This window comes from Salmo salar, chromosome 07, assembly GCF_965601325.2.
Source record: "Salmo salar chromosome 07, fSalSal1, whole genome shotgun sequence".
In the NCBI taxonomy this organism is placed as follows: domain Eukaryota; kingdom Metazoa; phylum Chordata; class Actinopteri; order Salmoniformes; family Salmonidae; genus Salmo; species Salmo salar.
Genome location: NC_138297.1, coordinates 25,589,751 through 25,601,974, shown reverse-complemented (window position 1 = coordinate 25,601,974; position 12,224 = coordinate 25,589,751). Strand labels below are relative to the sequence as shown.

The following is a 12,224-nucleotide window of genomic DNA, read 5'->3' as shown; positions in this document are numbered from 1 at the left end:
GGAAAGTGAGCATATTGTATAGCTGCGTAGTACTCTGCAGTCAGTTGCAGTGCTGTTACTGTATACCCTGGTCAGGTGAAGTGAGTTGTTTCACTGTACCTCCTCGTCGGCCACGTCGGGGCAGACACGTCTCTTCTTGCCCGCGTAGCGGAGCAGCGAGGTCAGGGCACGCAGGCCAAAGTCATAGTGGTCCTGTTTGGACAGCTGCTGCACTGCCAGAGAGTACAGGGTGAACACCTTCTTAGCCAGGAGCTGGAGAGGGAGGCGGGGGGGGGAGAGAGAATAAAAGATAGGATGGGAGCGATAGAGGGTGGCAGAAATAAAAGAAAGAGAGAAATTGAGTCAGTAAGCACATCAACCCATCACAACCCTAGAGCATAGCGTGAAGGATGGGCCTCTCATATTTTTATTTAACTAGGCAAGTCAGTTAAGAACAAATTCTTATTTACTATGACGGCCTACCCCGGCCAAACCCTAACGACTCTGGACCAATTGTGCGCCACCATATGGGACTCCCAATCACGGCCGGTTGTGATACAGCCTGGAATCAAACCAGGGTCTGTAGTGACACCTCTAGCACCGAGATGCACTGCCTTAGACCTCTGCGCCAATCGGGAGCCCCAATATATACGGAACAAAAATATCAATGCAACAATTTCAAAGATTTTAATGAGTTACAGTTCATATGAGGAGATCAGTCAACTGAAATAAATTCATTATGCCCTAATCTATGGACTTCACATGACTGGGAATACAGATATGCATCTATTGGTCACAGAACCCTTCAAAAAAATGGCCTCACAATGGGCCTCAGGATTTCATCACAACATTTTTCTGCATTCAAATTCCCCGTTGATAAAATACAATTGTGTTCGTTGTCTGTAGCTTTGTGCCTGCCAATACCATAACGCCACCTCCACTATGAAGCACTCTGTTCACAACGTTGACATCAGCAAACCCTTCGCCCACACGACACAATACACGTGGTCTGCGGTTGTGAGGCCCGGTTGGACATACTGCCAAATTCCTCTAAAATGACATTGGAGGTGGCTTATGGTAGAGAAATGAACATTCAATTCTCTGGCAAAAGCTATGGTGGACATTCCTGCAGTAGGCATGCCAGTTGCACGCTCCCTCAAAACTTGAGACATCTGTGGCATTGTGTTGTGTGACAAAACAGCACATTTTAGAGTGGCCTTTTATTGCCCCTAGCACAAGGTGCACCTGTGTAATTATCATGCCGTTTAATCAGCTTTTTGATATGCCACACCTGTCAAATGGATGGATTATCTTGGCAAAGGATAAATTCTCACTAACAGAGAATTTGAGAGAAATAAGCTTTTTGTGCGTATGGAAACATTTCTGGGATCATTTATTTCAGCTCATGAAACATCGGACCAACACTTTACACGTTGCGTTTATATTTTTGTTCAGTATTTAAAGTCACCTAGCTAGCGGCGTTGTATCATAATATAACCTGGTCATGTGAAATGTGTCATATAGACATGTCTGTCTGTCTGTCTTGTTAGCTGGCCTGCCAGCTAGAGAGAGATAGACAGACTAGAAAATACGCTATGAAGCTGCCCTGCCCTACAGCAGACAGCTTGACAGACACTGGCTGTCATGATCCCCTCTTGGCAAGCAGGCTGTGTGTGTGTGTGTGTGTGTGTGTGTGTGTGTGTCGTAGAGAGGTAGAATCTGAGTATGTATGAGAAAGATGTCAGTGGGTTTGTGTGTGCTTTTGAGTAAGCATATGAGGAAGATAGTGAGTGTACATTACTGTAATGTAGTGTGTGTGTGTGTGTGTGTGTGTGTGTGTGCAAGAGAGCATGGAGGGCTCCTGGGTTACCATGTCAGCTTGTTCTCATCACTTCTCCCTTCATGCGCTTCAGTGACACACAATCGCTCATGCACACAGTTACGCAAACACACACAAACGCACATGCATATGCACACACACACACACACACACACACACACACACACACACACACACACACACACACACACACACACACACACACACACACACACACACACACACACACACACACACACACACACACACACAGTGTTGTCATGCTAGGCAGAGCAGACGATGGGCTCACGGGAAGCAAATCCTCTTTCCTGTCTGTTCCAGCTCACAGAATACACAATACGCTCCGCACTCTCAAAACAGGCCAAAGCAGACCAAAGTAGGCCAAACACCTAGGCCAAAAAGCCCCATGCCAGCAGATAGGTGTTATTTCTGCATGGCTCTGATGGTGATGGCAGAACCCCATCAGGGACAGGGACAATATCTCTTTGACACACATGCAGTGAGAGGGTGTGTGTGTGTGTGGCAAGGGGACCTGAGATGTGTGTGGCAAGGGGACCTGAGATGTGTGTATGTTGGCCTGGGTTTAGCTGGCATTGGGCTTGGTTGGCATTGGGGTGTTAGTGGTTTAAAGCAGGCGTGAACAGCCTCTCCCTCTCTTCTTTCCTCTCTCCAGTCCCTGTCTCTCTCCGTCGGTCTGTATCTCCTCCCTCCCTCCATTTCTACATATTTCCTTATCCTCCACCTTCTCACCCTCCCTTCGTCTCTCTCCCTCCGTCTCTACTTCCCTCCCGTGTTCCCTCCCTCTGTGCCAGGGCTGGAGTGGTTGTGTTGTGTTCTGGTCTCTTTCCCACCTCTTGTTCATCTGCTGTTATTTGTGGTGTTCAGTTAACACCCCCTATTCTTTCTCTGGCAGCTAATTACTGTTCCCCACAGGAGACCACACACCACTGCTGTTTGGGGCGTGTGTGCCTGTGTGTGGATGGGGAGGGTGTTTGAGAAGTTTGATAAAAAATGCTACAGACAGAAGTTGGCAGTACCGACTTCAGACGAGTCCCAAGACGCTTGCGGGGGGGGGGGGGGGGGGACACACACCATCGAGGGGGTCACAATAGTTTGTAGGCCAAATCATTCGGATGCTACAGATGATTTTGGGAGAAGACTGATTTTCGGGATGTCTCATGGTATTACAAATACCACTCTAGCTCTGTCTCCTTCCACTGCAGATGTGGAAGCGCGATATCTGCGGATGTAGTGGATTGAGACGCATCCGATGCAAAACATATAAGATATCTCTAGCTTAATCTGATGGGTTTTTATGGCTATTATTTATTATTATGCTAATAAAGAATTTGCGGGGGCGCGGACATCGACTCTAGGGGCTTAACAAAGGGTGTCATGGGTAAGTTTAGTGAAAGTTTGGCGTGTGTGTGTGTGTTGGTATTGAAGCCTCAGGGGTGTGTTATAGGATGTTATTGAAGCGCGGGTGGGACTGGGAGGGTGCTCTGGTGCAGAAGTGAATTTGAATCTTGTTAAAGACACGCTGCGGAACAAGTACACACACACACACACACACAACCCCCCTGTGAGTCAGCATTAATCCTGCTCTGGCTCTGGTCCCAGTGATCTGTGTGTGTGTTTGTGTGTGTGTATGTGTGTGTGTGTTTGTGTGTGTGCCATGATTCCATGCCTTCATCCGATTCAATAGGAGTCCCACTGTAGATAATCCCATAACATCCTGGCCGCGCTCCAAATCCCACTGACACTCATCTCAGAGCACGAGGCAGCGTGTGTGTGTGTGTGTGTGTATGCACATTCCTTCCTGTATTTGTGTGTGTGTGTGTGTGTCTGTGGGTGTTTGTGCGTTCCAGGGTTTTTCTCTCTGCCCATGGCAAAATATGTAGAATTGTAAGAAGTTGAACTGTTCTGCGCCACTAGTTGATACTTATTCAAAAGGTTGCTGGATCGAATCCCCGACTTGACAAAGTAACAAATCTGTCGTTCTACCCCTTAGCAAGGCAGTTAACCCACTGTTCCCTGGTAGGCCGTCAATGTAAATAAGAATTTGTTCTTAACTTCTTTGGGACAGGGGGCGGTATTTTGACGTCCGGATGAAAAGCGTGCCCAAAGTAAACTGCCTGCTACTCAGGTCCAGAAGCTAGGATATGCATATAATTGGTAGATTTGCATAGAAAACACTTTAAAGTTTCTAAAACTGTTAAAATAATGTCTGTGAGTATAACAGAACTGAAATGGCAGGTGAAACCCCGAGGACAAACCATCCCCAAATAAAAGAATGTCATCCTACCACTGATTTCAATGGCTGGCACTTTTATAATAGGGCGAAATCGTGCCCGATTGCAGTCCCTAGGGCTTCTACTAGATGTCAACAGGCTGGTTTTTGGAAAAACTTGCCAGAAATTGAAGTTTTTCTAGGTGGCTCCCATTTTGGCTGTAGTGTTTCCAAGCACGTAAATGAGAGCTCGTCCTTTGGTATTTTTCTCCGGTAAAGACAATAACGATTCTCCGTCTTAAATTTGATCGTTTATCTGTGTATTAGGGTACCTAAGGGTTGATTATAAACATTGATTGACTTGTTTGGATAAGTTTATTGGTAACATTTGGAATTCATTTTGTATGCATTTTGAAGGAGGGAAAACAAGTGGATTATTGACTGAAGCGTGCCAGTTAAACTGAGTTTTTATGGATATAAAGAAGGAGTTTATCGAACAAAAGGACCATTTGTAATGTAACTGGGACCTTTTGGAGTGCCAACAGAAGAAGATCTTCAAAGGTAAGGCATATATTATATCGCTATTTCTGACTTTCGTGTCGCAACCTGGTTGAAAATGATTTGTTATGCATTTGTGTGCTGGGCACTGTCCTCAGATAATCGCATGGTTTGCTTTCGCCGTAAAGCCTTTTTGGAATCTGACCCGGTGGCTGGATTAACAACAAGTTAAGCTTTATTTTGATGTATTGCACTTGTGATTTCATGAAAGTTTCATATTTATAGTAATTTAATTTGAATTTGGCGCTCTGCAATTTCACCGGATGTTGGCCAGGTGGGACGGTAGCGTCCCACTGATCTGCAAGAAGTTTTTAACTGACTTAACTGCGCCTCCGGGTCTCTCCAGTGTCTCAAGGCCACTGTCTTTCGCACGCAGAAAGCTTTGGTCTCTGGCTGCCACAGTGGCACAAAGAGCGAGATATCATTTAGAAAGGTGTCGTACCCGGACAGAAGATCTATTTAGCAAGGAAAAGCGAATGTGCATAATCAATCAATCATTTGGTAGAAATTAGGGCAGTCAAAAGTTAACACGTTAATTACAGTTACCGGTCAAAATTTGAAGCGCAACACCACAACACGCACCCCTTTCAAGCGCAACACTCAATGTGCTTGCGCTGTGCGCTCTCAGTCTCTGCCACTAGCAGCCGCTGTACAGCCGCCTGTCTCTCTTGTGGTGCTTGAACATCCACTACTCGCACAGCTTTGAGCAACCATTTTGAAGGAAAACTTACAGGAGGTTCAATCATAAACACATTCCCAGGCGTTTCTTTAGATAGCAAAAACCTCATTTGCACAGTGGCTAGCTAGTTATGCTAACATTAGCTAGCTAACCAAACGAGAATGTTTACAATGCCATGGCTGAATGCCTCTTGATTCAAGTCTAATTTCCCACAATGATTTTATTCAGAACAGGACATCCATTCCATTTAGCTAAGATTTATGCAAATGTGACCCTTTTCAGGAAGCTAGGCATATGTTCCACATCACTATTTCACAAGAGAGGCATTTGAACATTATAAATGTTTTTTTAATGCGTTTTTTGGCAGAAATGCCTTCTGGAACATGTGAACTTTCATGTGCCTTAATAACAAGCGTGTGTGCCATTTGTAAACACCAATAAAATTGTTAAAACTATGAGCCTAGTTGGTTTAGCCACGGAAAAACACAGGAACCTTCCCGCTAGCAATGATTGGCTGAGATAATGGATGGGCTGGACATGCCGAGAGATGAGTTTGGATTGGTCTGCCATGTAGCATGCTTCTGTCTATAACATGAGCTGCTCAGTACGTGTAGATCATCCTTTCTACTGCAGCTTTTTTGAAAGATATCATGAAGAACTTCAAAAGTGCTGCTACTGCCCTCAACATTGTTGCCCTGAATTTAACAGGCGCTATCGACACAGATCAGTGGGAAAAAGTTGTGATGGACTACTTTCTGGAGGACGATCGTGGCATGCTGACTCTCTCTGACTCTGAAATGAATCAGTCGATGAGGAAATCCCTGATTTAGGTAGAAACATTTTAATTGAACCAGACATTGTTGAGGTTTCTGATGACAGTGATCGGGAAGAAACGGCGATCAACAGTGTTGTCACAGAAGAAGTTGACAGAGTTTTAAAATCAGTGGAATGCCTGGTGGAAGCAAAGAGATTATGCAAATGCGGAGGGGGTCAAAAACAGAACATAGAAGGCTGTTGTATAAAACATCTTCAAATGAAGGGAAACCATGGCATCCATGACAGAGCGGTAGAATCATTTATCAAGTATACTAGAGGTCGACCGATTAATCGGAATGGCCGATTAATTAGGGCCGATTTCAAGTTCACATAACAATCAGAAATCTGTATTTTTGGACACCGATTTGGGCGTTTTTATGTATTTTTTTTTTTTTACACCTTTATTTAACTTGGCAAGTCAGTTAAGAACACATTCTTATTTTCAATGACGGCCTAGGAACGGTGGGTTAACTGCCTTGTTCAGGGGCAGAACGACAGATTTTTACCTTGTCAGTTCGGGGATTCGTTTTTGCAACCTTCCTAGTCATTTACATTTACATTTTAGTCATTTAGCAGACGCTCTTATCCAGAGCGACTTACAGTCGTGAATGTATACATTTCATACATTAAAAAAAATTAATAATAATAGTCCAATGCTCTAACCACCTGCCTAACTTTGCACTCCACGAGGAGCCTGCGTGGCAGGCTGACCACCTGTTACGCGAGGACAGCAAGAAGCCAAGGTAAGTTGCTAGCTAGCATTAAACTTATAAAAATCTATCAAGCTTCACATAATCACTAGTTAACTACACATGGTTGATGATATTACTAGTTTATCTAGAGTGTCCTACGTTGCATATAATCGATGCGGTGCCTGTTAATTTGTAATCGAATCACAGCCTACTTCGCCAAACGGGTGATGATTTAGCACTGTCGTTGCACCAACCCTAACCATAAATATCAATGCCTTTCTTTAAAATCAATACACAAGTATATATTTTTAAACCTGCATATTTAGTTAATATTGCCTGCTAACATGAATTTCTTATAATTAGGGAAATTGTGTCACTTCTCTTGCGTTCCGTGCAAGCAGTCAGGGTATATGCAGCAGTTTGGGCCGCCTGGCTCGTTGCGAACTGTGTGAAATCCATTTATTCCTAACAAAGACCGTAATTAATTTGCCAGAATTGTACATAATTATGACATGACATTGAAGGTTGTACAACGTAACAGCAATATTTAGACTTAGGGATGCCACCCATTAGATAAAATATGGAACGGTTCCGTATTTCACTGAACGAATAAACGTTTTGTTTTCGAAATACTGTTTCCGGATTCGACCATATGAATGACCAAACGCTCATATTTCTGTGTGTTGTTATGTTATAATTAAGTCTATGATTTGATAGAGCAGTCTGACTGAGCGATGGTAGGCAGCAGCACGCTCATAAGCATTCATTCAAACAGCACTTTCGTGCGTTTGCCAGCAGCTCTTCGCAATGCTTTAAGCATTGCCCTGTTTATGACTTCATGCCTATCAACTCCCGAGATTAGGCTGGTGTAACCGATGTGAAATGGCTAGGTAGTTAGCGGGGTGCGCGCTAATAGCGTTTCAAACGTCACTCGCTCTGAGACTTGGAGTAGTTGTTCCCCTTGCTCTGCAAGGGCCGCAGCTTTTGTGGAGCGATGGGTAACGATGCTTCGAGGGTGACTGTTGTCGATGTGTTCCTGGTTCGAGCCCAGGTAGGGGCGAGGAGAGGGACGGAAGCTATACTGTTACACTGGCAATACTAAAATGCCTATAAGAACATTCAATAGTCAAAGGTATATGAAATACAAATGGTATAGAGAGAAATAGTCCTATAATAACCTCAACCTAAAACGTCTTACCTTGGAATAGTGAAGACTCATGTTTAAAGGAACCACCAGCTTTCATATGTTCTCATTATCTGAGCAAGGAACTTAAACGTTAACTTTTTTACATGGCACATCTTCTCCAACACTTTGTTTTTGCATTATTTAAACCAAATTGAACATGTTTCATTATTTATTTGAGGCTAAATTGATCTGATTGATGTATTATATTAAGTTAAAATAAGTGTTCATTCAGTATTGTTGTAACTGTCATTATTACAAATAAATAAAAAAATAAAAAAATATCGTCTGATTAATCGGTATCGCCGTTTTTTTTGGGTCCTCCAATAATCGGTATCGGCGTTGAAAAACCATAATCGGTCGACCTCTAATGTATACCAGTCTAGCTACATTTTCAGATATTATATCTTTCTTATTTTGTCAGAAAGTCATTTTCATTGCAAGTTAAAGCGTACTGTTAGCTAGCTAGCTAACGTTAAGTGAATGATCTGTGTAGTAATATTATTTGAATCTATTTGTACCATTTGAAATGCTAGTTATAGCATAATGTTAGCTAGTTAACATTGAACCTATTTGGTTAGCTTTAGCTACCTGCAGATTCAGTGCATGGTAATATGGGTTGGGATTATGGTTCATTGTTTAGCTAGCTACCTACATGTCTAAACAAAAGACTCCACTATGCAAGGAACCATTTCACTGTACCGCTTACACATTTTGGATCCTTTGCATGTGACAAATAAACATAGATTTTATTTGATATAGTGTGTGTTTACCAGAGACAATAATGTGAAGAACAGCATGACCTGCCCCAAAGTCAGACTAGGATATAGGCCAAAGACTAGATCAAGGATATTTTTACTACTTGCTTCCATTCAGCCACAAGAGCATTAGTGATGTCTGGGACTGAAATTGGGCGATTAGACCTGGCTCACAGTCGGTGTTCCAATTCATTCCAAAGTGTCACGCCCTGACCCGAGAGAGACGTTTTTCTCTGTTTGCTTAGGTCAGGGTGTGACATGGGGTGGGCATTCTATGTGTTGTATTTCTTTGTTTTGGCTGAGTATGGTTTCCAATCAGAGGCAGCTGTCTATGGTTGTCTCTGATTGGGAATCATACTTAGGCAGCCCTTTTTCCCTCCTTCAGTGTGGGATCTTGTTTTTGTGCAGCTCAGTTAGCCTGCAGAACGTGACGGTCGTTTTTTGTTGTTTATTGTTTTGTTCTAGTGTTCTGAGTAAAATAAAAATAATCATGAGCACTTACCACGCTGCACCTTGGTCTACTCCTTTCGACGACGATCATCACACAAAGGTGTTAGATGGAGTTGAGATCTGGGCTCTTTGCAGGCCAGTCAAGTTCTTCCACACCAATCTTGACAAACCATTTCTGTATGGAACTCACTTTGTGCACGGGAGCATTGTCATGCTGAAACAATAAAGTGCCTTCCCCTAACTGTTGCCACAAAGTTATCGTCTAGAACAGTGGTTCCCAAACTTTTTATAGTCCCGTATCAAACATTCAACCTCCAGCTTCCAGGGTCAGCGCACTCTCAAATGTTGTTTTTTGCCATCATTGTAAGCGTACCACACACACACTATACGATACATTTATATCTTACATATAAAACCTTATTTGTTCCTCAAAAATTGTGACTAAAACACCACAGGTTAATGAGAAGGTTGTGCTTGAAAGGATGCACATAACTCTGCAATGTTGGGTTGTATTGGAGAAAGTCTCAGTCTTAAATCATTTTCCACACACAGTCTGTGCCTGTATTTAGTTTTCATGCTAGTGAGGGCCGAGAATCCACTTTCACATAGGTACGTGGTTGCAAAGGGCATCAGTGTCTTAACAGCACGATTTGCCAAGGCAGGATATTCTGAGCGCAGCCCAATCCAGAAATCTGGCAGTGGATTCTGATTAAATTCAATTTTCACAGAACCGATTGTTGCAATTTCAATGAGGCTCTCTTGTTCAGATATCGGTTAGTGGACTGGAGGCAGGGCATAAAAGGGATAACGAATCCAGTTGTTTGTGTCATCCGTTTCGGAAAAGTAACTGCGTAATTGCCCACCCAACTCACTCAGGTGCTTCGCAATATAACATTTCACATTGTCCATAAGCTTGAGTTCATTTGCACACAAAAAAATCATACAGTGATGGAAAGACCTGTGTGTTGTCCTTGTTAACTTCTTTGGGATAGGGGGCAGTATTTTCACGGCCAGATAAAAAAACTTACCGATTTAATCTGGTTACTACTCCTGCCCAGAAACTAGAATATGCATATAATGCATATTAGTAGATTTGGATAGAAAACACTCTAGTTTCTAAAACTGTTTGAATGGTGTCTGTGAGTATAACAGAACTCATATGGCAGGCCAAAACGTGAGAAGATTCCATACAGGAAGTGCCCTGTCTGACAATTTGTTGTCCTTCTGTTGCATCTCTATCGAAAATACAGCATCTGTGCTGTAACGTGACATTTTCTAAGGCTGCCATTGGCTCTCTAAAGCCGCCAGAAAGTGGAATGGGGTGTCTCCTGTCTCTGGGCAAAGAACAGCAGCAGAATTTGTAAGTGGTCAGCCTGGGGACAGTGAGACTGAGATGCGCGTTCACGAGACTACTCCATTTTTTTCTTTCAGCCTTTGGAATATTATTGCTATTTCACGAGAAAAATAGCATAAAAATTGATTTTAAACAGCATTTGACATGCTTCTAAGTACGGTAATGGAATTTTTGGTCACGAAATGCGCTCGCGCGTCACCCTTCGGATAGTGACCTGAACGCACGAACAAAACGGAGCTTTTTGAATATAACTATGGATTATTTGGAACCAAAACAACATTTGTTGTTGAAGTAGAAGTCCTGGGAGTGCATTCTGACGAAGAACAGCAAAGGTAATCCAATTTTTCTAATAGTAATTCTGAGTTTAGTGAGCCCCAAACTTGGTGGGTGTCAAAATAGCTAGCCGTGATGGCCGAGCTATGTACTCAGAATATTGCAAAAGCTATTTTAAAATCTGACACCGCGATTGCATAAAGGAGTTCTGTATCTATAATTCTTAAAATAATTGTTATGTATTTTGTGAATGTTTATCATGAGTAATTTAGTAAATTCACCGGAGGTTTTCGGTGGGTATGCTAGTTCTGAACATCACATGCTAATGTAAAAAGCTGGGTTTTGATATAAATTTGAACTTGATTGAACAAAACATGCATGTATTGTATAACATAATGTCCTAGGAGTGTCATCTGATGAAGATCATCAAAGGATAGTGCTGCATTTAGCTGTGGTTTGGGTTTATGTGACATATATGCTTGCTTGGAAAATGGCTGTGTGATTATTTGTGTCTATGTACTCTCCTAACATAATCTAATGTTTTGCTTTCGCTGTAAAGCCTTTTTGAAATCGGACAATGGGGTTAGATTAAGGAGAGTCTTATCTTTAAAATGGTGTAAAATAGTTGATTGTTTGCGAAAATTGAATTGTGGTATTTTAGTTGGTTTTGTATTTCGCGCCGTGCGATGCCATTGGCTGTTGGCTAGGGGTTCGCAGGCGGAACGGGGTTCCGCTTGCGGAACGTCTGTCCTATACAGGTTAATGCAGAGAAGAGCGCCAATTTCTTAATCATAGCCTCAATTTTGTCCCACACATTGAATATAGTTGTGGAGAGTCCCTGTAATCCTAGATTCAGATCATTCAGGTGAGAAAAAACATCACCCAGATAGGCCAGTCGTGTGAGAAACTCGTCATCATGCAAGCAGTCAGACAAGTGAAAATGATGGTCAGTAAAGAAAACTTTAAGCTCGTTCCAATACTAGATAACCAGCGTTACATAGTCGCTGCCCATATCATTGCATAGTACAGAAAATACACAAGAGTTCAGGGGCCTTGTTTAACAAAGTTAACCATTTTCACTGTAGTGTCCAAAACATCTGTCAAGCTGTCAGGCATTCCCTTGGCAGCAAGAGCCTCTCGGTGGATGCTGCAGTGTACCCAAGTGGCGTCGGAAGCAACTGCTTGCACACGCGTTACCACTCCACTATGTCTCCCTGTCATGGCTTTTGCACCATCAGTACAGATACCAACACATCTTGACCACCAAAGTCCATTTGATGTCACAAAGCTGCCCAGTACTTTAAAAATATCCTCTCCTGTTGTCCTGGTTTCCAGTGGATTGCAGAAGAGGATGTCTTCCTTAATTGACCCCCCATAAACGTAACAGACATATACCAGGAGCTGTGCCAGGC

At 42.8% G+C, this 12,224-nt stretch overlaps 1 protein-coding gene across 1 annotated transcript in view; it reads right to left on the bottom strand.

Moving 5' to 3' along the window:
• The window catches only part of dnah2 (dynein, axonemal, heavy chain 2), a 207,176-nt gene that overhangs the window by 85,995 nt on the left and 108,957 nt on the right, over positions 1-12,224 (bottom strand). Inside the window, exon 40 of the mRNA XM_014206991.3 lies at positions 100-252. Within this exon, the coding sequence (XP_014062466.3) occupies positions 100-252 (153 nt within the window). The remainder of the gene's footprint in view (positions 1-99; positions 253-12,224) is intronic.